The sequence below is a fragment of the Empidonax traillii genome, unplaced genomic scaffold (genome assembly GCF_003031625.1).
Source record: "Empidonax traillii isolate 1590-97213 ecotype Southwest subspecies unplaced genomic scaffold, ASM303162v1 scaffold467:size475155, whole genome shotgun sequence".
Classification (NCBI taxonomy): domain Eukaryota; kingdom Metazoa; phylum Chordata; class Aves; order Passeriformes; family Tyrannidae; genus Empidonax; species Empidonax traillii.
This window is the reverse complement of record NW_020955660.1, coordinates 82,212-109,522: the sequence shown is the minus strand read 5'-3', so window position 1 is coordinate 109,522 and position 27,311 is coordinate 82,212. Positions and strand designations below refer to the sequence as shown.

Here is a 27,311-nt window from a genome sequence, read left to right as displayed (position 1 = left end):
GTCTGAGGCCTGGAACCTGAACTTACTTCCTTTTATCACTTTGTACTAAAAAGGAAGAAAATGAATCATTATTAAAAAGGGCTTTCCTCCCCTCCTTTTTAATTCTCCTTAGGAATAATGGTTTCTTTTCCTTTTATCTTTTCCTTCTGAACTGCAGGTACAGTCCTATAATATCACTTGCTGATGCCCTTAAGCATGCAAATTCAGCTCAAATGCATTCTTTAAATCAAGGAAAATAAATTAAATTAGTACCTGCAGGCAAAATAAATTAAATAAAATGTACAATAATACAGGTCTTACATGTTTTTCTCTGTGCATAAACATTCATATTCTGTGCCTCACATTCAAATAAACAATTTTGTGCCACTAAAATGAAATATCTATATTTTCAATTTTTGTTTCTTTTTAAAAATTAAGATTTTTTGAATGTTGGTATTCCAACAGAAAAAGGGTTTTCCTACAGAAGAAAGTTGTCTATTTTCCTACAGAGAAAAGTAAGGTACAGGATTCTCATTTATGTTTCAAAAAATCATGCTACTTACAAAACCACTCATTTTCTAGGACCTGAAAGTGAATTTCTTTCTTTACCCACTGAACAAAACAACATCTGTGGAAAAAGCAATCCCTGTTGTTTCACACATAAGTAAGAAGTTTGTACACATCCTGGTCTCTGCTTGGAATGGGAGTAAGGATTTGAATTTCTGATACTGTTTTCCACGAGGAGCAAGGCTGAGCACACGTGCATATTTAAAATGACACTGTGAATATTCAGTAACATTGTCAGGTCTGATTTTCCTCGATAAAACTGGGGTTTGCATCCATTCTCATTGCTAAGTGTTCAGCATCACCTCCAACATCCTTGCTTACAGATTCTGAAACATGTGTTATGAACCTTTCCCAGCTGAGCCACAACTTAGAAAACCCACCTTGATTCAAAATAAAGGTCAAACTGCATTAGAAATTCCTCAGAAGTTGGACAAATAAATTGTGGGCATTAGCTTTTTGACAACGACTATTTCCATAACATCAACAATCTAATCTGTGTGATAGCCATAAATCCAACAGGAACTAATTATTTTAGGAAGCAATAAGGCTGCATTAGTGCCATGAGTGGCATGGACTCACTAGGTCTAGACCAGGCAGAAGTCCCAGGGGATGCTTCACTGTTCCCTCTCTCTTTTTCCAAATTATCTAAAGGAAAAGGGGTTTAAGCATCTGCCAGAATTAATTTATCCTTTGAAAATAAGGAAAGATAGAGAATATAGGACAAAAATAATTAAAAAATATATATCTTTCAGACTTGCTTTGTGCCTAAACCTACCTAATTACCCTATTTAGCCCTATCCACTAAGCACCTCACAATTTCCCATGGATTAACAAGGCACATTCCAGGTGAGACAAGGAGGCAAAGCAGTTTACCCACAGATTTCTCAAACTCCAGCCTAATGCCACAACCAACAGGCCATCCCCTGGATCCAAAAGAACCCAGAGCATTTTTCAAATGTCCATTAAAGTTTCATTTTAGCACAGCTCACGTTGCCTACAAGAGACCTCCTCTCCTGGGAGTGAGGGCAATCTCCTCACTGTCAAGCTGAGCTGGTGGAAGGCCCCAGATGAAAGCTCACACCTGGGAGAGCTCAATAGAACAAAAAAAAAAAAAAAAACAGTGTTTCTGGTCAGCTATTTTTGAAATTTTGGTGGTGTCAGTCTTTTCAAAGACCTGTGGAAGCATCCACTAATTTCAGACGATGTCACATAGAGAGTGACTGAGCTCGCTTTTTTTTTTTTTTTTTTAAGATTTGAAACAGACTAAAAAGAAAAATTACTTCCTCTTATTTTTTAATTAGAATTGCCAGCCCCATCAGCAGGTGGAAGGACACTGCCTGCAGGAGCTTTTTTGTTGGCTAAAAACTTGGTTTATATAATCAGCATGGTAATTAGTGAGCTCTTTGCTATTAAAAGGAACTCATTACTGCTATATTTTGCTGATTGATCCATACTCGTGAAGTAATTTAAAAATGTAAAAAGCATTTTTGTGAACCACTTAAAATCTTCAATACAACTATTGAGAAAAGGTAACTGACAGTTGTCTTTGACTAAACTCCAATCTGCAATTCTTTAGCCATTCGAGCAAATCTATGTGGAACTGGGAAATGAAAATAATTACCTGAAGTCATATATAGTTCTCTGTTACTTGACAGAATTCTTTTGCAAGGGATGGGGCCTTTTGTATCAAGTAAATACCTGTCTCAGATTCTGGGACGTTTTCACAGGTGATCTTGCAATGAAACAAAGTCCCTACACAACTATTTGTAGAGCCTCTGGATTGCCCTGGATGACTCACAACTTCCAGCAATGCTTCTCTTGGAACTGAGGACTCCTGGGAGGCTTGTCCTGCCCATGAAGTCCTATCAGTCACAGGGAGACACGGCATTCTGAGGAGCAGTTCAAAAAGAAAATCACCTTTATTCAAAATGAATGATCAGCATGGATATGAAACTGTTGTAGGATGAGTTACTTTCAGCTTTGGACCCTCTGCCAGGTTTTCTCACGCTTCAAAAAGAACTGATAAATTATCCAACAATTTCTAATATTGAAATGCAAAGAGGAGGGAGAAGAATGAGAGAGAAAGGTGACAAGAGGGTGGACACGTGTCAAGTGTCCAAAGAATTTCCCTGATTCAGGGAAATCTCAAGTGAAATTCTGCCTCCAATTAAGCCAACATACAACTCAGTGAGCTCAACAGTGCCAGGATTTCATCCTTGACCCACTGCCTCGAACTCCATCCTTTAGTGCTCCTAATAAATAGTCTGCTCCTTTCCTCCTGACCAGCTCAGGTGCCACTTCATCTCCAAGCTGGCTGTGGCTCTGAAGCTGACACTATTCTTTCAGGCATTAAAAAAGAATTGCCATGGCAATCCAATCAGGTATTTATAGGCTCCACTACAGTGCCAAATTATTTTACAAACTGAAAGGACATCACTAGTAACTGAAACCGATACTTCTTTTGACAGGCATCATAAGTAACTATGGCTGGCCCAACTCACTCTGTTGAAGGAAAAAGCAGAGTTCAGGGAGAGCTGGGTCTGGCCCTAAAATCATGCAGCATGGGCACACAGTGCCTACAATAGGAAAGGAATACAGATTTCAGCTCAGACACCCCTGAGAATCAAGGTCTGTCACCGTCCTGAAGGGGCAAGGACATTCTGATCATGCACTTCTGTGTAAATTTGATGGGCACTTGATGTGGAAAAGCGATTTGCACTTTGCTCCCCCAGACAGACTTTGCTGCCAGCATTAACACTGCTGATGTGCTGCTCAGAGCAATTCCTTAAAGGTGATAAATTTCAGTACTTAAAGGTCTATTTCCCTATTCCATTCCTTCCTGTTTCCATATTTTGAAGAGGAAAGGATTATGCTATTTCAGCCATTGCTCTTGTTTTATTAGTGCATTAAGTATTTTTAGGCTCTTTTTTCCTTCACGAAAGTAAGTGCTTATAACATTCATTTTACTTTAAGAAATTTATTCTTGCTTTCAAGCTGCGGAAACAACTCTTACTGAGTATTATTTTTATCTTTCTTGGAGATGGATGATTTATTTTTAATTGCTTCTTTAGGTCAGGAAGCTGCTTACCAGTATGCTTTCATTTACTGTGTTCATTAATTTAAGCTTTTTAAAAAAGTAATACGTCAACTCACTTTTTTCTCCTGGAAAGGGAAGTCATGGTAGATAGAGAGATCAATTATTAATCAGCACTAACCAAAAGTAAAAAAAAAATCCCCAAGAAGCATCTTAAAGACTCGAGTGCTCTGGAGTGAATGAATTTATACCAGATCATACTTTTCCAAAAGAAGCTCTCCCAGGAAATCAAAGCACAGGGAGATAGAGGTCTAAATCCTCAGAGCTATTGAGGTCCTTCAGTTTTATTTCTCGGCACAAAACAAGAATCCCACTTAAAATTTAAAAATAAGGGAAAAAAGGAAAAGTAAACAAGAGAAAGAACGATCTCCAAGGTTACACAAATTTGTTCATAAAAACAAAGACTGCAGCCAGCTCTTCCAAATATTGAACTCCAGTTAATCCAAATCCAACTGCCCATCCCTTCAAAGCTAGTAAATTCATATATTTATAGAAGTATAGGATCCTATCCAGCAAATAAATTGTATCATCTCCAGAATTCACTAGATGCAAGTAAATTTACACTTTGTTATTTCCTGCACTTAATTTTAACAAAAATGAACAGAAAAAGTACATGTGAAATCTCTTGAAAAAAATCACTGCTTCTCAAGCCCACGTATTTATTACACAGATCATAGAGGAGAGCTCATAAACATCCATAAACCGATTTATAGCCTGTTCTGCTAAGAAGCAGTGTATTGAAAAACAGCCAGTTCAGAACTGCCTTGAAAATGGGATTCAGTGATCCTGTATTCACTATGTTTTATGTAAAGCATAAAAACAGCTTTGAACTCTAACTAATGTTACTTTTGTCTCTTCATTCTGTATCCAGGAAAGTAAATCTGGACATGATACTATAACTACCACACTGTGCTGAGCTTTCTGTAAGAGAATAAAGTCAATATATAGACAAGAGATCATCTGTTTCGATAAATAAATAAAAAAATGTTACTATAACAAAGAACAAATGGGAATTAAGCTCTCCTAACAGATTAATTTTAAGTTTGTATAACTAATATTCAAAAGCAGGTATAGAAATGTCAGCAAACTGAGAGGAGCCAGACAACAACCCCCGAGCCATGTGGGGAGTTCCCTGGTGCCACCCACAGCTCTGTGCCCAGGCTCAGGCAGGGAATGGTCCACAGAGGAGCCTGTCCCAACCAGCAGTCCCTGCAGTGTGTCAGACACCCAAGAAAAGAGTCCACACACCACGATGGAACTTTCCTTGAGAATCATCTTTCACTTTGAAGGACAGCATCAAACCCAGAAATGCAGCCAGTTTGAATCCTGGGATATGCTGCTGAGATGTGCTCTCCCATCATTTCTGTTTCCCCAAGATCTGCTTTAGATCAGATCCCTGGAATCCTATGGTTTGGCAATCCTCATCTGTCTACTATTATTTCCTGCTTCAATATATTTTAAAAAATGAAGTGATGGGGGTTTGCCTCTTTGAATGAAGGACAAGGCTGTTCTGGAATCGAGGTGACCCCGTTTTAACAATGTAATCAGAATATATTGCTTTCTTTTCCTTTCTGTCTCATTTTAATCAGTTTGATGTCATAGGTAGCTTCTTTATTTTTCTCAGCAATCTGGCCAAGTATATTCTACAGGATCCAGGAGTTTATTCCAATTTCTCAGCATATCTGCTGTTCCCCTCAGCCCATCTTTTTTCCCCCTGTTTTAACTGTTTGTCTATGAACAGGCAAGTCCTCTCCTAAGACAATGTCACTCATGCACCTTCACTACTGTATGAACCAAACTTCTGAACATGAACCACTCTGGCAAACCCATGGGCTCAGGCCTGTACTAATCCTTCTGTGACCTATTCATTGCTAGAGACAGTATCAGGAAAGAAAGGGATATGGCCAGAAAACGTGATCAAGGGACAGAGAAAAAGGAAATCAGAAGCTACAGCATCATCATGGATCTGTCAAGAAAAAGCAAAGCTGAGAGCACACAAAGTGCATTTTCCTAGAACCACTCTTTCCACGAATTGAAAGCACAGAGTGAGACCACAGACCTGGAGAGGAGGGTCAGCTGAAGATCCCTGCTTCTGTGGGAACAACAGGCAGGTCATTCTGAAGATCTTAGGCAGAAGTACATCAGTTCAGCTGTTAAAGGGACATAAGGGGAAAAGTCAGCAAACGAGAAGTTTTCTGTGAGTTTCCAAATGAAAGCAACCAGAACAACAAAAAACAACAACAACAACAAACAAACAAAACAAAACAAAAAAAGGCTTGTCCCCTAAGCACCACATTGACTTTGTGCCAGCACTCTTGTTTTTTTTAATAACTAATTTATTACTCCAGACTACTATGGCTTTTATTACAAACGAGTCTATACTGTCAGCTGAACTGATTTCCTCTTTTATCAAAGAGCTTTTATCTCAGGGCCCTGATTTTGTGGGCAGAAGTCAATCTGTACCAACACCCTGAGTGTCAGAACTGTCCCCAGTGAGGCAGAGAAATCAGCACTAAGTGACCACTGGGAGCTGTGGCTGACTTTGGGGATGAATTCCAATGTGGCACTGTGGTCAGTCTTCCTGCACAGACAAACCCCAGCAAAACATTTCAATGAGGCTGTTAAAGAACCGAACAGAATCACCCTGTTCACACTTTTAAAAGTTTCTCTGCTTATAGCATCCCTAAAGTGAAATTCTGAAAACAAAAAGCAGCATTTTAGACTCCCCAGTTTTTCCTGTAACCAACATCCTTTCACATATTTGCTGTGCCTGGCAAAATGCTGGATAAAGTGAGCCCAGACAGAATACAAAAGAACTTTTTTGCTGTGAAATATTATTTACTTTAAATTTAGATAATAAATAAATTATTGCTAGTTCTGCTACACCTTGTTCACACTGCTCTTTTCATGCTATTCTTGATCACAAAGAAGGTACTGCTATTTTTTAAAGATTTTATATGTGCCCCACATAAGCTAATGATGGCAAAGGATCCAATCTGTTTGGGATTAGTGGATCTGAGAGTTTTGACCTTACATTGCTTTCATTCTGGGCCGAAAGCTGCCTGCCAACATTGCTCTGAGTCTTCTGGCACCTCTTTGTGCTCTTAATTTGCAGAGCAGATAGCAATATATTCCTTTTGAAATGTGACACAGCCTGTACCATCTACTTTTTGAGATACCCTTGCAACAGTACTAACTCCTCTCATTACCCTGAAAAAAATTCATGAAAAATGGGCTCATGATCAAATACTAACATTTCTCTTATGTGATATTATCCATTTTACACCTCAAGGCAGTTTCCAAGTCTTGTTTCAAGAAAGCCAGCAACTTTTTGCAGGGAAGGGCCAGAATGTAGAATTAGTAAGTGCCTCAGTGAAGGACATTTTGGAAACTGAAGCCTTTTATAATGTACTATCTTTTATCTTTTCAGACTTCAGCACACAAGTGAAAATTTCAGATTCCTTCTCCTCATGCAATGCATCTTCATCACAACACCATGACACACTTTTGTCATTGTTCAGCATAACTGCAATAACTAAAGCAAAAACAGAAAGAAAAATGAAGAGGCCATAGTAGTATACAAAGAAAAGAGAACTAATTTAAATGGAAAGGCAGCAGTAAGCCTCCTTATCCTAGCTAGTACAATTAATATTTATTGCTAATAATTTCTATCTCAGTAAGACACACACAGTTACCACTGGCAGCAATATGAAGCTTCCACCAACATGAGACAAAATTATGTATTTGCATTTACATAAAAACTGTAAAATTCACCCCTTTTCACCTTCCTTCACAGATAATCCCACATCAACATCATTAAATTAATCTATAGCCCTGCCTGGAGAAAAGTAAAATGCTTCTGCAATTAGGCATTTCCTTTGAATGAGATCATAATCTCTGTTTTTATTCACAGTACCATCCTTTGATAAATATACAGGGATATATGTTTCAATAACTGAAATCAGTGTATTTGCTCTTGATTGCACTGTTCAATTCAGAGTAGTTGTTTATTTAACTGAACAAGCATTCCACAGAAGTTTGTGACAACCAAGATTATCATCTGACCCCCCGAGATTACCCAGAGAAACCCACTCAAAGAACTGTTTTGAATGTTAAGCTTGGCAAATTGGGAAAAATATCTGCACATCCAGTGACACAGGAAGAACTTCCTACTTACATGGGCACGCAGTGGCTTTGCATAATAAAATTATTGTTTCTTGTACCTCCTGAACATCGTGCATCCCAGTACCCCACTGCCTTATTTAACACACATTGCACCGTTATACTCTGATCACCCACCATGTATCTAGATCTTCTTTCTTCTCCTATCCCATCTGATGGTAGATCCGGAATTTGTTGTAGAAACATCTGGTCTGAATCTCTATATGACGTGTATTTCATAATACTAAATTCCATCCTAACTTAAAAAAAAAAAAAAGTTTTCTAATTCTTTTCATATTATATTCTGATTTTTTTCCCCTGAGTTGAGACTGCTTTGTAAGTTTGCCTCGGCAGATTTCATTTGTATATGTCTCTTTCTGCACTGAGGGTCACTAAAAGTATGAAAATATGAAATATATCCAATCTAAAAACTCGGAGTAACTCCACTGGGAACCATTAGGAACAGCCTCAGTAGCATAATTATTCTCCTAACTAAGCAAAAAAAGAAAGGAAAAGGCTCTTATTTATCCTTTCTGTATGTAAGAACCAAAAACAAAGGCATCACAGAAAAAAAACAAGAAGAAAATAATAAAAAAATAATCTTTTGCATTACAAGCAAGTTTTCACCAGATACTATTGCAGCAGGTGCTTAACAATAGTCATAAGAACATTTCAATGATTAAGAGGACAGTGTGCAATTAGCTCAACTCAGGCACATGTTACACACATTATCGCTCCTGACTCCCTGAGGCACACGGAGATCAATCCACAGTTTGAGAGCAGGGACAGCTTTTTATCCTCAGCACGATATTTTTAAACTAGATGCCCCTTACAGTAACACAGATCTGCTGCAATCCAGCTCCAACCAAGGGAGATACTCATCGTGCAATATGTTACAATTTATTTTAGAATCAGGTCCTACAATTCAACTTGAGCATCCTGATGAGAAAAGGCTCCAGGCACAGGCTCTGCACAGCTATTGTGAGGGGGAGGAAAGAGAGAAAGTTATCACAGGTGGACGCTTTCATTGCATTAGCTCTTAATGGTGTGGCTCTGTATTGCCAACAGCTCCAAGCGTTACAATAAAGCTCTTCCTTTGCCATTATCTGCTTTATGCCTGTTTTACACTGGTTTGAAGCCAAGGTCCAGCAACCTTGCATCAGGGAAAAGCTTACAGGAAAGCCTAATGATGATCAAAATCTGTACTATACACCATAAAATTGAGACGAAGCCATTTCCTTTGTCACTCTTTTTACGTCGCCATTCTTATCCTGCCACTTCACCCACAGTTTCATAGTGGCACATATATATAATACTATATAGAAGCATAGTAGCAGGTGAGATTTTCTGGCCCTACATCAAGCAGCATGCTTAGCTCAGGTGCTACTATTCTTTTTCCCTGCTTCTGCTTTTCTCAGTCCTAGAGCGATCACTCTCCTGACTAACCAATAATTTCAGGTCCTCTGATATGTTATAAATACTCTATTTTTGTAACGTTGGTGCTTAATTACAAAGCTATGAGAGATTAGTTAGCAACGGCAGAAGGGGGAGTTGTTCCAGCATGTACAGCTAAAGCTTGAAATAACACCTGGGGTTTGACCAGGGCAGAGCCATTCAGCAGCCTGGGAAGTGCCAGTAATTCCTAACTCCTTCCTAGGCATAGCTGGGGGGAGAATTTCTTGCTCCCATCCCCACAAACATTGTCAGCTGGGCATCAGAACACAAGATACAGTTCTTCAAGTGCACTAATTGCCTAAATACAACAGCAAAGCAAAGCAAGCTGGAATTCTTCTTTGCACAAGCCTTTCACTTTTTAGGCAAAGGTGTCAGGGATTTTTTAGGAAAGAGAAAAAACAGGAGAAAGGGAGAACACATTTTCCCTCAAATCAATGCTTTGATGATGTTCCAGGCAACTTCACTGAGCCTTCAGCTGCTGCCTTGCTGAGCAGCCTTTGATGTTGCCCCAGGCAGTTATCACCTACCCTTTGGCTTTTGCTTGGTCAGACACCCGCTGGTGCCATTTCTGATTTTTGTGGTCAGGTCTTATCAATCTCACATATATATGCCTCTTTTTGTCCATCTGTCAGTTATGTAAATCTCTGACATAATCCTAGGCTGGGTCTTTTTATTTTAATTTCATTTACTTCGATGTTTTTATTTTCTTCCCTCTCTACATCTGACAGAAAATCCCACTTTTCCTGCCCAATGGAGTGCTTCATCTACTTTGATTTTTCTACTAAATATTTTCTGTGCAAGGAGGAGGAATATACCTTCTTTGTATTTATCTCATTTTATACTCCAAATGTTGAATGCATGTCTGCCAGAAGCAGATATTCCATGTCCTTCTGTTCAAGGTAATATATCTTGGCCTTATCAAGCAGGGATGTAAGAGATTTAGAATAAGATGCTGCTAAAGCTGTGAACTCTGCCAATTACTCCTGCATTAATAGAAAGAGCAGTAGAAAACTGCCATCAGATCTCTTCTTCACTCATGATACTTTAACTTAGTTCTTCCTTGACTGAGAAAGACCTGAATTTAGATTAGACTGTAGCAGTGAGATGACGTCATTTCAATTAATTTGAGGAGTGAGAGAGGAATGCTTAACCAATCAAATGTTAGTAGGGGTTTTTTCCTCATTTTTACTGTCCATCTTCATTCCTCCCATTTCATATATATTCCTTTTGATCACATCCTGTGACTTTCCAAAGCAATACACCACCTTCAAAGAACAATGATGTCTAAATATCAAAAGGTCACCATAATTTTAACCTTAAACAAACTATACTGCATCTACAAATCCATCTTCAAATTTGCTTGACAGCTTCCCTAGTGCCACACCACAAAACAGAAATCACTGCAATGAATGTTAATTCTGCAAAGGAAGCACCCCAGACTTTTGGAGGCACTCTAAGAGGAGGGTGCTCTTACCTAAATAGTCAGTGCATGGGAAGGGCTCATCTGATGCCTGCAGGGTGTAGACCCTGGAACTCGCTACTGCACTGAAAATACACAGCCTGTTTTGGAAAGTTCCCACCAGAAAATTACAACATAGCTAATCAAGCAAAGATTACCATTAAATAAAAGAGTATGCATTTCTCTTGCTAGAAATAGCTTTTAAAGAAAAAACTGTGCAGTGTGAAGGGAAAAAAACGCTTCCATTTTAACATCCAGAAATTTCTTGCTCAGGGCACGCACAACCCTTACACCTGTGTGATGGAGCAGGGGATACCTGAATTAACAGCACTCCACAGGGGGGGTTTGATGGTTTGTTCAGGTTTTATTTCTTTCTGAATAAGCTTATTCAGGAAGAAATAAAATAATCAACACAGCAAAACCAAAAACCAGAAGCAAACCCTAAAGTCTCAAGTCTAGCAGCACTGAGTTTTCAGAGCATAAAAATAATGCAAGATGGCAAAGAACTCAAGGAAAGATAAATTTTTGCCAAGATCAAATTGCCTGGGGTGACCAATGTTTCAGCAAAAAGCCATCCAAGCTCTGCACTTCATCTCTAAAGAAAACCAGCACAAGAATAAATACTATGTGGAGAAAGGCACAAATCCAAAAGCATTACAACAATGCACTGCAACTATTCCATGATGCTGCAGCCCTGACATCTTACAGCTTTTGTATTAATGCAAATGAACTTTTAACTTACTTTAGAAGGACAGGAACATTAAGGAGTATAAATTTTCATGAGGCTAACACTCTTATGAATGCAGAAAAGCAATCACAGAGGTCTGCACAGGTGGTTTACATAGTACCATACTGGCATTTTACTTTCATGTTTGCCAGGAAAACACTTGCTCAGTATTGATGCTCAGTAACATAACCTGAACAACAGTTCTGAAAGAAACACCTACACACCAGAACATGCTTAGTCATTTTAAAATTAAGATTACCCTTTTTTGGACTGAAAACAGAATGTAGTTCCTTTTTGCTGAAACATTTTCATATTTTAATCATCTTCTAACCGCAGTGTAATTTGAAATCAGTGTTATGTCCTTAAAAAATTTACAATTGTATTTCCCAAAAAAATCAAAGAATCATAGAATGTTAAGAAGCTGAAAAGGACCTTAAGGACCATCTAGTCCCAACATCCCCACCATGGGCAGGGACACTTTCCACTGGCCCAGGTTGCACGAGGCCTTGAACTCTTTCAGGGATGGGGCAGCCACAGCTTCTCTGGGCAACCTGTGCCAGTGTCTCACCACCCTCACAGTAAAGAATTTCTTCCTAATATCTAACCTAAATTTCCCATCTTTCAATTTGGACCCGCTATTCCTTGTCCTATCACTACAGTTCCATCACAGCTACCTCATTTTGTCAGAAGGTTCTAGAAGCAGCAAACACATTTGGCCAAACATGTCTAGGAACAGCCCAAACATTCCACAAACATTAGCTCTGATCCTCAGTTTCATGGGGAACCACCAAACATCTACAGCTGATGGCCTCGGTACAAACTCTTTTTGCTCTGCTAAAACTTGCTCAGTTGTGATCAGATTTCTACTGTGACAAATGATAATTTTGTAACCTCTTAGAGAATAGAAAATAAGATCACATTTCTGTAGTACTTTTGCTCTTAAATGATGTTTATAAAATGTCTGATGTTAAAACGGGCCTTCCTAGTTTTTTTTTCCCTTCCACCTGAATATTGTTTATTTCCACCCATATATTTTGTCATAGCCTCTGTAGTTTCTATAAATTACCTTTTCTCTAGAATATTATTACGATGTTCTATAATTACTACATCTCTACTTACTACAGTTGCTAAAAGCACGGTGAACTGAGTTGGATAAATCATTATCTACTCAGGCTTAGATGCTGGGAAAGAAATAAATTATAGATCAATAGTACTGGAACTGGAATGATCCATCCCACTTAATTAGAACTACCATATTTCAGTATGGTTAACAACAGCTAAAAAGAAAATGAAAAAGTCAAACTCTTAAGTAAATCTTAATAAAGCCAGTCCTTAGAGAACCATCCATAGAGACAGAGGTTTTTTGATGCACAATCCTAAAACAACTTAGTAGCAATAACATTAGGAACAGCTGAATTTCAAAACAATAGTTCTCCATACAATCAGTATGAATCACTAAAGCTTCACAGCCTTGCACGAATAGACTGGGCTGGGTAGCTGAGAAATTCTAGTTGGATTTCTAGAAAAATGGTTCAGCTCAAATGTGTTCCAAGGTGTCAAGTTTGTCCTGCATTTTGGGAAATTTTTAGAAGCTTGAACTAGTCCAAAAGCTTGACTGGAACAGGTATGGACACCCTAATGTATCCATCTGGTACCAAACTAAATCTCACCATTGGAAGCTGTAACAAGTCAAGCATCAGACTGATATTACAAAGTAAAATAAATTTGGGGAATTACAAACAAACAAACAAACATCTGAGTGACGTATCTCCTGTCCCCATAGCCTTGCAATAAACCAAACAAGTTTTGGGTGAGAATTATCATCCCACATAGAGTGGATGCTACACAGAACTGGAACCTTGCCCACGGGAAGGACTCTGAGAGCTGGGTTGGTGCTTCCAACAATGCCCAACCCACGAGTTCTGTTCCCCAGTGTCTTCCACAGAGCCCTGTCCGTGCTCCCAGGCTGAGCCCTGCAGAGCCAGCAGCTCCTGCTGCAAAGGGAGCAACAACTACCATGGCACTCTGCCTTCTCCTCCCTGAAAGTGCTGCCCTTCCTCGGCGTGAATGGCTCGTGGCTGCCAAGATTCATTTTATGAACTGAACCTCCACCTCCAGAACGGCCCTTGGGAGGGGATTCGGGTTTAATTTGTCCTGAGGGGATCATTTGCTGCTTGTGGCACGGGGAAAGGAGCTGGCAGCAATATTGGTTTGTTTCAGACTGTTTTTCTGTGCAGTCAAAAGGGTGAAATCACACAAATTATCCAATTAAAAGAACCAAACACAGAAATTACTGATATTTCTGTCTTGCCTATTGCTGGCCTATTGTCTTAGAAGATGTACTTCCAAAAACAAAGGAAAAAAAAAGCCCACTTTTATTTCTCTTCAAGAAGCTCCACAGAATAACACCATTATTCATTTTAGAACTACCTTAGCAGGTCAAGTCAAACCTATTGCTATCCATCAGACCAGATGTATTCTTAACAGAAAAAAATATTCAAATCTACCAAAATATTGTCTTTAGTATTAACCTAATACTTTTTAATACTTTGATTTGCCTGCACCCACTCATGCTCCCTGCCCCTCAAAAAAACCAAACCAAACCAAACCAACTAGAAACAGAGCTTTTTTTTCAGTTTCTTGGTACTTAAAAAATCTAGCAGGAGCTTTTCAAAATAATGTATTATATCTTCATCAAGATATTAAGATAAAAACTATGCTTGCACCTCTGCCTATTTCTGGGATTGAGAAGAAGTATATTTTTGGCAATGAGAGCTGTTGTGGTCCCTCACCCTCCTAGTCACTGGTGCTAAGAATGAATTTCTGGGGAACTGTTTGACTTCCCCAGCAGTCTGAGCTCCAGGCTAAAGGGGTTGATGAGCAGTGGAAAACACTGGAGCTGGGGCAGCTGGAAGCTGCTCGGAGAAATGTGGTTCTGATCATCACATGTGGATTACAAAACATGCTTTGTGTTCTAAGACTGGAAGTAATATCCATTCTCCACCAATTTCCTATGACAAATTAAAACAAATTATCTTTTCCCCTACTTTCCAAGTGATCCAGGACTATAAAGAGGTAAATTAAGTAAATAACCAAGAAAAACAAATAAAAGGGGGCAAAAATCATACACAGTACAAAGGAAGAATAATAAAGGGCATATGTTATGGTGGAAGTGACACGTTTTTCTTTTAATTGTTCTTTCTGAATGGTACGTACACATCTCTAAATCCCACTAAAGGAGCAGCAAAGGAATAAAACACTTGGACCCCTCTAGGGTGTTTTGGGGCCACAGTGCTGTGTTTAAATGGATCCGTGTCCCGCAGGAAAGGCACAGGAGGCACTCACACGTGCCCTTTTCTGAAATATCCTAAAGTTTGGTGGGTTAGATTTGCTGTCAAGTACCATGAGAGGCATCGTAAGACGGGTCTGCAACGCACTCACTGCCCTTCGGAAACATCGAGCAGAAACACCTCAGACAGTGGCAGTTACAGAGAAAAAAATCGTGTTTGTAATAGCGCTTAACCACTCTGTGTGGGGAAAAGCGACAGAAAACACGGCACCGAAAAGTAAAACCACGCACGAAGCTACTTTAACGATCCCGCCCCCTCACGGCCGCCCCACGCCCCTCACGCTACGTCACCCCCGCGCGAGAGCCGCGCGCCGCGACGCCACGGCCCCGCCCCGCCGGGAAGGTCGCCGCGGTGACTCCGCCATGTTGTCCGTGGCCGCCCGCGCCGGGCCCTTCGCGCCCTTCGTGTCCGCCGCGGCCCACGCCGTGCCCGGCCCGCTCCGCCCGCTCGCCCCGGCGGCCGCCAGGACCCAGCACAAGGTGCCGCTCGACCCCAAGCGGCCCCTCCTCTGCCGGGAGTCGCTGAGCGGCCGCGCCGCCCGCGGGGGGCTCGTCGCCAGCGCCAGCCTGAACGGTGCGGGCCGGGGGCACCGGGGCGGGCGGGGGGCGGCGGGGACCGGGCTGGGACTCCGCACCGGGACAGCGCTGCCCCGGCACCGCTCGGCCCTGCGCGGGGGGACAGCCCGGGGCGGCCGGGGGTGCAGGGCCGCGAGTGAGGGAGGGCGGAAGGGCCGCTGGGTTTGGGTTGGCGACCGCAGAGCTTGTTCAAGGGCACCTAAAGGATGTCCTTCCTTTGGTGAACTACATTGGGTCAGACTGGAAGGGGCCGCATTGGGTCACATCTGTGAGGGTCACACCCTCCATGCTCAGGCAGGGTCACCCCAGAGTACATGGGATTGTGTGCAGGCGGTTCTGGAGCGAGAGGTATACTCAGGTGATACTTAACTCTGCAGTTGGGAAAATGCAGGTAAATCCTGTGTCATTCAAGGGATTTATTTAACTGCGGGTGTCAGAGGTGTGCAGTGAGAACACACGGGGAGTTCTACTGTGTGTTCCCTCCAGGTCAGAAAAGCAGCAGCCAGGTGATGAGCCCAAGGTGCTCTTTAAACCCTACCTTGGCCAAAGGGCTGTGGCTCTCCCTGACTCACTGCTTTGCATTTCCTGGAGAACTGCTGCCCAGCTCTGCTGGTGCTGGGCATGGTGTAACACTCCTTCCTGCTGTTACAGGGGACATCCCTTCATTCCCAGGAAAGGGCAGTGCCTTGGGAAAGAGGCTCAGTAGCATTAGAGCTGTGGGCTTCACCTGACCCCAGAGAGGGTTTTTTCAGGTGAAAATTCTACAGTTCTAATATAGCTAACATTTAGCCTTACACTTAGTTCTAATTAACAAGAAACATGCCTTTCACTGAACATAAGGAATTTTTAGCAGTTAATCATATTACATGTTACTAAATGTGAACTGTTTTAAGTCTTGATCCTGAAATAACAGTGTGGTTTACTCTCACAGAACTTTGAAGTTCAGTTTAATTCCTCTGCATTTAAAATCCTGCAGCAAATACCTTCTCTATGCTGAGTTACTTGTAAGTAAATGTAACTGTTTCCCCCATCATACTGCGTATAAATCCCTCAGAGTTAAATTTTAGGTACCTTGAGACAAGGGGTTTTATTACCATCTGTTAACTTTATCACATTTGCTAGAAAAATATAAAGACTAATACTTTTCAGGTAACAGAGGTTGCACTTTGGCAAGTAGTATGCCATGTCTTTGCCATGTTCTTGGCTATAGATTTCCATTGTGGGAAGCAGCTTCCCTTTGCTGGAGAAACTCATGGAAGGCCTCTTAGTTACCCATCACATCTTGTTACTTTAGCACACAGGTTCGATGTGGGAATCCCACTAGAAAAGCTTGGGATTAGCTTTGTCCCTAAATCCTTCTAAAAACTGAGCCTGGGGACTGCAGCTTTAAAAATTATGTACTGGGGCACTTACCTACGACAATAGTTTAATATAAAAGAGGATGCCTGCTATTTTTCATTGTAATGATGTTTAACCACACACTTAAGATTACTGGAGGCATAGAAGTTACTTAAGTCAAAAGAGCATAAATATTGTTGAACTGCAGATGTGCAGACTTCACTAAACCAAATTTCTTCATAGCAGTTCTTTACAGGGAAACATCTGAATGGCAAACAGGTCTGTCTTTTCTAAGCTAGTCATGGTATCCTTAAAATCCACATAAAAACCAGTTCACTTTTTTTCCAGAAACCCAGAATGTCTCACAGATTTTTTCTGCACCCTGGTCAGGCTTCATATAATTTTCAAAGAATAGGTAAAACAGTTTCACAGATCACCTGTTCATCTACCAGAACTTCCTTCTGAAAACCATTTTCGTACAACTGAAAACTGAACTGTATTATTAATGGACTCCTACCCTGACTTTGGAATTACTTTCACCCGTTGTTCCAAGAAAGCAGTTAAAAAGGTATAACTGGAAATACGTTATAAAATTTTTTACCTAAAGGTTGTGTCACTTGCTCTTCTTTTCCACGCAGCCCCTGCCAGTGTTCGCTGTGTCCACAACGATGTTGCAGTCCCTGATTTCTCTGCCTATCGCCGCCAGGATGTGCAGGATCCCGCTGCGTCTTCCCAGGGCAGCAGTGATTCTAGGAAAGGGTTCTCCTACCTGATGACTGCAACGACATGTGTAGCGACTGCCTACGCTGCCAAGAATGTTGTCACCCAGTTCATTTCCACCCTGAGTGCCTCTGCTGATGTGCTAGCCTTGTCAAAGATCGAGATCAAGTTATCTGACATTCCAGAAGGCAAGAACATGGCTTTCAAGTGGAGAGGGAAGCCCCTGTTCGTGCGCCACAGAACGCAGGCAGAGATTAAACAGGAAGCTGAAGTTGATTTGGCTCAACTGAGGGATCCGCAGCACGACTTAGACAGAGTGAAGAAGCCCGAGTGGGTGATCGTGATCGGCGTGTGCACCCACCTGGGCTGTGTGCCCATTGCCAACTCCGGGGATTTCGGTGGGTATTACTGCCCCTGCCATGGCTCCCACTATGACGCCTCTGGCAGGATCAGGAAAGGTCCTGCTCCCTTAAACCTTGAGGTTCCAGCTTACCAGTTTATTGGTGATGACATGGTGGTGGTGGGCTGAGAGGTGAGGTGCCTGCTCACTCCCATGTTCCTGTGAATGTACAAAAGGGTTACCTGAGGCTCTGGCACACTGTAAAACCTAAATCCTCACGAGATTAGCTGTCTAGGTTCTCAACCAGAAGTATGTTCGAATACTTGCCTGTGTTCAACTTTAATAAAATCTTGGAGTGAGCACTTGTTCCTGACTGATGGTACCGTGTATTTATTTGTGCACAGATTTCTAGTCCAGTCAAGGGCAACTACAGCAGACCCCAGTCATGTTCATGGAGCTCTCCTGAAGGGCTACTGAGTCAAGGTAGACAATGAGCTACAAAGCCACTGTGTCCTTCATACTGAATATTTTCATTGTTTGTATTTTTTTGTTGCTTTTACTGCATTATGGGAAGGAACAGCTAAAAAACTCATGCTGTGAACTTCTAATAGTGTCTGAAGTAAGTTTCAATATAGAATCCTCCAAGATGTAATCTTGTTCCCTCCGATTTTTTTGTTTTGTTTTCAGAAGCAATGAAGAAAAAAGATAATTACAACCTACCTAGAAAGAAAATTCTTTTACATTTTTCAGAGGCAGCTTATAATAGTTAAGCTAAAAGGATAATTTTAGGATGATGTGCACAAAAGCATGTCACATTAGAATCACAAATTTTTTTCTTGCAGATAAGGCTTGATGTTACACATATATAAACATCAGATCAGGTGCAAATCCAGGTTTTACAGAGGATGAAAAATAAATGTTAAGAATTACTAAGACTGGACCGATCTCTAATGTTAAACACAGCAAAAGTCTGAGAGGCCAGAGGTATTTTAAGACTTGATTTGTGTCAAGATTATAATTTCCTGTTGCCTATAGGCTAAGCCTTTTAAAGGCCAAAACTTTGAACCCTTGATATTGACCCTGAAGGTACAGAGAAATAAATTCTGACTGAAAGAGATCTCTTAACCAGCATTGGTCCTGCCAGTTCAGAACAGAGTTCATTGCCTGCAGTACACAAGGGGAAGGAAACAAGGTCTGCTGTTTCCAGAACAACAAAGGAAAAAGACACAAACTACCCTGTACTTTGTGTTTCTTCCCACTCCTGAGCAGTGCTCTGTGAGTGCTTCTGTCCTGCAGTGCACTGATGTGCTCCCTCAACTGCAAAACACAGGCCTCAGAATTCCCTAGGTCTGGACTGTGTAGCCTCACATGAACCTTGTTATGACAGTTGACGTTTTAAATAGGATTAATCAGAATATTGATGTGTTTGGCATATCTGTTCTCCGATGGGCCAGTGAAAAAAGGCCATAGATGACAACTACACGAGTTCTTGGCTGTGCATTTTACACCACATGGTAAATTTGAGCTTTACGCCTCGTTATGTCCTCAACCACATTCTCAACCTTTTTTTGTATAATGAATGATGCTAAACCAGTGCTAAACTAGATGTTTCCCAACTTGTAGCTAAATAATTGGTATTCATCTGTGTGCCCAGTGTTAAAAGGTTGATCTCAAATTTCCTATTTCGAGGAAAAAAACCTGAAGTAGCATTAGAGCACTGCTCATCAGCTCTCAAGTGGCTATTCTTACGTCATCCTAAAAATGTTTCTTAGCCCACAGGTACATTACTTAGGCCTAATCTTGCTTTACATCATCACTAAGTAACTGCAAAATCTTCAGCATTAAACTACAGCCTGCAAACTTCCCCAGCTTTAGTTCCTGTAACTACAGAAAAGTCCCAACAAAATGTTCAAGACACAAACAGTACAAGCTTATTTGCTAATAAAATAGTAAAATACAGAACTCAAAACACACTCCTAGAATGAAGCAGTATTAACCAGGGACTGCAGTATCTGGTCTGACATAATGCTGCAATGTGGATATACTGAGAGAATTCTGTCTGACACCAGCTTTACAATACAAGTGTCATTCATTTCAGGGACTCTGTCACAATCTATGCAAGCAGCAGTCAGTAAAAATTTCAAACCATCATTCCAGCCTGTTTAGTGAACAACTCACATCATATGTATATGCAAATATTAATTCTAAAGTACACTTTTTTCTTTGTTCCTCCCAAAAGAAGAAAACATTGCTTTCTCCCTCCTTTCCAAATGGATTCAGACAACACAAAGCTCCTGTAGCTGAAGCAAATGGACAAATACAGGAAATGGTGTGTTGCCCATATTACCACAGACTCAGGCACCTGGTTCTGGCAGATGAAATTAAAGGCCAATCCTACAGAAGGACACTGAGATTTTAAGTCTGACTTGGATACCAGAAAGTCCCCCAAAAGGAGTCTTTGGTTCACGACTGAGGAACCCAGGCTTGGGTAGCTGGTTAGGGAGGACACGTGGAGCTGGTAGTGCAGCCAGTCCATTAACTCCATGCTCTTACTCTGACTGGGCATCCCCAGCAGATGAGCAGACTCTCTGGTGGTTTCTAGGGGGGACCACGCTGAGAGCAACAAGGGCAATAACTAAGAAATGTCAACCAGCAGCTCTATTTAACATCACTCAGCCTTCGGTGTTTTAAAGGGAGGGTTTTTACTTTGTACATACCTATTAATTTAGCAAAACGATCAGCTATAACTGAGAAGTCAGACAAAACTGTTCTCCTAGTGAACAAGGAAACGTCATCAAGAGGAACAGGGTTCCAGAAAACAGCTTGGTCACACTTCATCTCCCAGCCCTGGCCACTGCTAATATCTGTGCCTTGAGCTGCTTCCTGGGTCGGTAGAAGTGGCACAGCCAGGAGCAATTTGCTCATTGCTATACCTGTTGGATGTATTGCAATCATCTGTTGGTAGTGTTTGCAATGAGAGCAGGAAAAGAGGGCCCTGAGGACTTCAGCAAGACTCCCTGTATTTAGAAAATTGAGACAGGAATTGTAAGAGGACAGAAGCTATGACACATAACACCATCCCCTCCATACAATACTAAACTTTCAAAATTAATGGTGCTTCAATTTGTTAAAGCCTGCATTCAGATTTTATGCATATTAAAACACAAAGCTATAATCCTATTTGTAAGCAGCTGGAGTACTATAAGGTGAAAAGTAATAGCCTCCATGGATTTATCAGGAACAAATCATGTCAATGCAATCACTTTTGTTGCTATAACAGGATAACAGGCCTTGGAAACAAGTGGATATTAGCAGTAACTAAGTTTTAAGTAAGATTTTCACACCAACATTGCAAGTATTAAAATATCAGGAGTTTCAGTAGCTTTTCTAGCAGTTTGCTGTGAACTGTAGATACCCCAAAGGACCAAAGTACACTGAGGGATTGTACAAGCTACAATTTAATACACAAAACAAGATGTGGGTCACAGATTTCCCACTGAAGTACCCACAGTGCCACGACAACTTTTGACCCAGCAGTAATTCTTTCCTTATAACAACATCAATTTTGACGGCCTGATAAAAAGACAACATACTTAGGTCAATATGTTTATCTTTTTATACCTGTAATATGCTTTGATTTAGATGGTTTTACTTGGACTTTAATGTTTCCACAAGCAGAAGCAACTATTCAATCTTTTCTCCAGTTCTTTTAATACCTTTGCTTCAGACTACAGTACAAAATAAAAACATCTCTCTCCCAGCCATTGTACTTGATACAGATTAGGAAAATAAGAGACTGCTCCAAACATTTGTGTTGTTTCTAAGTAAATAAAACATTGCTATTTTCTCCCAAGGCATATTTGACATTTTATATCTGACAGACAAATTCTTCCATTATGGTAACAGAAAAGAAAAAACTTACCTATACATACATATTTGTACATGCAAATAAGTATATGTCAGACTCTTCAAATGCAATAATTTATTCTTTACGAGGCTATTTTCTATATCAGCTTTTGGAAGGTTGGATATTCATCCAACAACTTTTAGGCTTAATCACAGTGACACTCAGCTTGTCCTGCTCACTTAACCTACCGGAAGAGTTGTTCGTGATCATTTCTCTCTTCTCACCTTGTGCCAATCATTTTTCAGAAACATTTGCTTTTGAAGACAGGACTGTTTTGACAGATAATCTGTCCTTACCTGTAATTCATATCAATAGACGTGGGCCACTCTTACATACAGTCTATAAATCATCAACCTTCTGCAGCCTCAATTTCTTGTCATCTCTAGGCTGCTCCACTGAGGTCAGTAAAGGTTGTCATTGCCACCACTATTTATCTTCTAAATTTTTTTCCTGTCTCTACCTTTTCCATTCATTTCCCAGGCAAACATACTTCCACTTATGCCAGCAGGTATCACATCCATCACCTTCTTCCAGACAGGACTGATGCTCCATAGGCTCTGCTCTGGGAGCACACTTGCACACTCTTGAGCCCTTCAGCTGCACCCACAACCCCAGGGAGGCACACAGGGATTGATCAGATGGATAAGTTTAAAAAAAAAGGCTGCAAGATTAGTGATAAAATCATGGAGTCATGGACTAGCTTGTGGTTATGGATTGGGCAGCCTTTATTTCCAGAGCCCATCACTCTAGAAATAGTTATTCTCTTAATTAATCCAGCATTTTTTCTGCAAAGCATAAATATCTTCAAAGCTATCCAGAGTCAGCATGAAATAAAGTTGTTGCAATCGAAGCACGCAGAAGGAGCGACCTCATCCTACATGTACAATGGTAGCCTAAATATGTCTTATTCCTATACTCAACTAAACAATGCTGTGGAGCTTCAATCTTTAGTGGGAAAATAAATGTCCCATGAACAATAATGAATTAAAATTTCCTGATTGCCAAAGCCCCACTGTGTACAGCATGGCCAGAGGCACAGGCTCTGTACCTTTGGGTACCTTAGAAAACATTCAGCAACCTACAAAGAAAAATCTCTTGAATCTGACTGCATTCTTCCCATCATGTTCATGATATTTAAGTCATTTTCCCTTCCATTTATCTTATATAAAGCTCAGAGGCAGCAGAAATTGCCTTTTTCTGTGATTTTTAGCTGTCTTTCATTCATCAGTAGTCTTATCAGCAGTATGTTCCTCCTGGGTGAGATATAATCTATTAACATTTTTGGCAGCATCTTGTGTGTTGCTTTTTCACTGCCTTTACCCAAGTGAGATTTAAGGGAATGCTTTTTACCCGAAATGCATTTGTTTGGACAATACAAAACAGTTTTCTCCACTTTCTTCTGTAATTAGTTTTATCAGTATTAGAGAAAAAAAAAATCCAAACAGTGTACATATTTGGTCTCTATCTTATATTCTTGGGACTCAGTTGCAAAGCCATTCTTGTTTTCTGTGCAGCTTTTGGAAACATCTACATTTATCTGTTGTTGTTTCTATTTGGACATAAAATACAACAATTAAGGAATACTAAAGTCCTTGACTAAAATTATCTTTAGCAACTCATTTAAGTCATGTTTATAAAAACACTTCCATCTTGGGATCTCAAAGAGTGCTATTCCCGTTATCTCCTAAGCTGCCTCCCAGTTGCACTGCAGTGTGTATTCCTGAATGACACGCTGCTTTGAAGTCTTTAAATGACACAAGAAAATCATGGCTTAGGGATGTTTTTGACAACTAATTGTAGTTTTTGATAAAGCTCTTCCAACTCACTCTGTGAGAACATAAGTCTCAGTGTTTTCATTATTCTTGGTTCATATTTTATTTAGGCCAAGATTAGCTCGTCACTCACTCGTCTCCAATCTCTGACTCCCCAGTAATGTCCTTCAGAGTAATCACAGGAACTTCTCCATATGCAGCATTACTTACTTCTGTTTCAGTTGTGTACTAATCTTTGATACATTCAACTCATTCCACCAAATGGTTATACTTGTACATAATATTTTTCATATGTGTTGGTTTAAAGCCACATCTCCTTTTAGCTGTGAAAGGTAATTTAGGTATGACATAACTACTGTCTGGACACAGCTCTAAGTACTGTAAAGAAGTTCTAGTCCTTTCCCACATGACCATTTTTAATCCCAGCAGAATGACACTGATTGGCAAGGAATGGCAATAATATAATTCATTGTATAATTCAAGGAATACAATTCCTTGAAGAAGAGCACAAGTAACTAGAAAACTGATTAGGGTGATGTAGTCCATCACTAGCCAGCTCACTGTAGTGGTTCATATACTCTGCAGATTCTTCACAGACTATCACCAACACATTTGATCGATGATTGACCTGAATTTCAATTCTTTTAAACTCATGTTTCATGCAGTACAAATCAGAGGAGGACAAGAGGAGGACATTACAGCAGGAAGAATAATTGACAGAAATTTTAAGGATATATGTTAGAAGTAGACTACACTTTCTGTCAGTGAAGTATTTAACACCATCCCCCTTTTTCAGCTTGTAAATTTGAATTGGATGAGTCTCCCCTCACAGAGAAGGAGGATAAGTGGGTGGGAAGATGCTTGGGAAGCATTTTAAAGCTCTGCAATTGCACAGGAACTCGACTAACACCGCTCAAAACACTGCTCTTTTAAAGACATTTAAAGGAACAGGGGAGAATTTTCTGATATAAGGATAAAGTGAATCTGCCATAACACAGACAGTGTTCAACTACCACTTAAATCTTCCCAATGTGCCATTTAGATCTTCTCCCAAAATGCCAAGACATAAAAGGGGAGAGATAAAAAGCATGCAGAGAAATCACCAAACTACAGAAATAAAGTAAAAGAAAGGAAATGTGGGTTCCAGACGCTGTCATTGCTTCAGAATGTGAGGAAGGCAGAAAAATAGGGGTAGTTTTAACAAGTGGAACAGAAATTTCACGGAGGAAAGGTCCATCTGTGACTCAGTCTCTGCTCCAAGAGAAGCCCACAGCAGATGACTGATGGAAACTGGGACTGTAAACCCAGAGGAAGGACAGCTCTAGTCTTGCATGTTTCTTGTTCTCTCTCCAAAAGTATTTCCTACGGGTTGATGCTGTAGATAGGGTGGGCCACAACCCCACACAGTGTATCTTTAGCTCCAAGGAGAGCAAGGAGTTCAGTTGCACTGGAAATTATCCTTCTCAGTGCCAACAACCTGCCTTTCATTTTATGACATCTGTAGAGAAGCATCAGACTTCTACAGATTTATTTAGGTCTCTTTGAATAAAATATACCACGTACAGTGGGTGACAGTTACCAGTAATGTTGTCATTATTATTAATATTATTATTATTACTTTAAAAAAGATTTCAGCATAAAAATGTTTATGGAGCCAAGGTTTATACAGACTGATTTCACATTGCACCTCCTACACTGAAATATTCCTCTAAATAGAAGCCACAATAATTCTACAATAAGCTGCATCCAGAGGTTTGAATAGCAACTGTAATGGCTCCCTTAGAGCGGAGCCAATTCCACAGCAAATAGACATTTCATCTCCCAAATGAGACAGGAGAAGGCCAGTAAGAACATCCCTCACAAGCAAAGAGGTTTAAAACTTAAATATAGACTTTTAAAACTTGCATATATTTTAGATTATTGGTACTTGGATGGTCTGTAATGAACTCTATTGTCAATAAATATCTTCGGGCAAGGTAGGGATGATCTTTTATACACTCAACAGCTGAGCAAGAATAGCAGCAGAGGATACTATTTGGGTTTGCATCAACTCATCTCTACTGTGCTCTTGGGCTGTTGTTCTGACCCTGCTGCCCAGGGTACCACAGGTAATAGCATCCAAAATATCACAAACATCTGAATGTCTCCAAATGTCAACTGCCGTAATCAGGATCAGCTTGTATCCATAATGGTTTACCTCAGTGTCTACAAATTACTCCTTTTTAAACAGAGGCTGTCGCAGCTATAGCCAACTTAATCAAAAATAGATCAAAGACAATGCACTTATTTGCTTAAAAACCTTTGTTGCTAACATTACACACTGATGGCACCATTTCATTACAGCATTTGCTAAGTTGGGTCAATGTATTACAGAAGTTGCTTATAAAAATATTTGAATAAACTTTGGACCAATCCTGCAGCGCAGCACCCACCTCTCCAGATCAAGTGGGAGCAAGACTTCATCTGGTGATACAGATTTCCAGAAACTGGCCCATTGTTTTGAGGGGAAAAAAAAAAAAGTGTTGATTTTTTTTTTAAGTATTCATTATTTAATCAAGCCTATTTACCTTAGAGTGATTATCTACTTATTTAAATCTTGTTAATACTGTTTTTATTCTTCAAGGATTTATGAAAAATCAAACAACAGGTAAGCTATCTGACTCTGTAAATAATACATTAAATTTTCTGCACACGAAATAATTAATTCTGAATAGTAACACTGCATTATAAAACAATTCCCAATAAACATTCTCTGATTATAATTCCAAGGCTCATATTATTTTTGTAACTTGTGTTGGCTTTTTGATAGATTATAATAAAAGCAAATTACTGAAAGTTCTAATAACATAGTTGTCAAATAACACCATAATGCCCAACTGATGACTAATCACAATGTATAATTCCCCATAAAAGATAATTGACAATTGATTTTCTTAAATACTGAAAGAATTCATCATGATTAACACAACTACAGTAAAATCCAAAGGAATTAGAAAAGATTTATCTCTATTTGAGCATTCCTGCAAATGTTAGACCTGCTGAAGAGAATAAATACCAAAGGTAGCTTAGAAATACAACATCCTCCTCTCTCCTGCCCAGGGAGAAGCTGAATTACAAGGCTGTAACTAAGGGGGGTCAGTACTTTGGTAGGTGCTCCATGGTTTGTAGGCACAGTGGGTGCTTTGCTCCCAAACCCTGTCAAGACACTCAGCTCTGGGATCATCATCTCATTGTCTGCAAATCTGAGACTGGATTTAATGCTTCAATACTATAGGAGTTGCCAGGGGCATTTGGATGGCCCCTCTGCTATCCAAAATATTCAAATCTCCCCTAGTATTTATGTACAAACCTTCTGCTTTACACTTTTTACAGCATGTATTACGTCCCCAATTACTGCAATGTCAACTTTTCTACAGTACAAGATTTTTTCATTATTTGATTAAAAGTAAAACTAAATGAGAAAGGATGTTGCTTGTATTACTGAGGGGATGGGGGGAAGGAAAAAAAAAGGAAAAAAAGGCAAACAATACTGAAATTCTTTACTGTGAGGGTGGTGAGGCCCTGGCACAGGTTGCCCAGAGAAGCTGTGGCTGCCCCATCCCTGGAAGTGTCCAAGGCCAGGTTGGACAGGGCTTGGAGCAACCTGGGCTGGTGGAAGGTGTCCCTGCCCATGGCAGGGGTTGGAACTGGATGATCTCTAAGGCCCCTTCCAACCCAAACCATTGTATCACTCTGTGATTCTACGCTTGAAGTGGCAAACTGAGCCATTTAAACTCGAGCAGTTTTGAGCTTTAAAATTTCATTTGTTTTCCTTTGTTTTTCATGTCTAACCCATTGTGAAGCAGCCTAAGCTGGCAGAGATGGTCT

General features: G+C 40.3%; 1 protein-coding gene across 1 annotated transcript; it reads left to right on the top strand.

The window, feature by feature from the left end:
• Positions 1-15,119: 15,119 nt before the first annotated feature.
• LOC114063487 (cytochrome b-c1 complex subunit Rieske, mitochondrial) lies at positions 15,120-18,138 on the top strand. Its single transcript, XM_027895778.1, has 2 exons — positions 15,120-15,365; positions 17,344-18,138. The coding sequence occupies exons 1-2, from the start codon at positions 15,155-15,157 to the stop codon at positions 17,952-17,954; spliced, it is 822 nt and encodes a 273-aa protein (XP_027751579.1). The 5' UTR covers positions 15,120-15,154; the 3' UTR covers positions 17,955-18,138.
• The last annotated feature ends 9,173 nt before the right edge of the window (positions 18,139-27,311 follow it).

What these genes read in the sequence shown, in the direction of transcription:
- LOC114063487 (XM_027895778.1), top strand. Translation starts at nt 15,155, where the DNA reads ATGTTGTCCGTGGCCGCCCGCGCCGGGCCCTTCGCGCCCTTCGTGTCC. An exon ending in CGCCAGCGCCAGCCTGAACG is followed by an intron (nt 15,366 to 17,343) that starts GTGCGGGCCGGG and finishes TTTTCCACGCAG; the next exon opens with CCCCTGCCAGTGTTCGCTGT.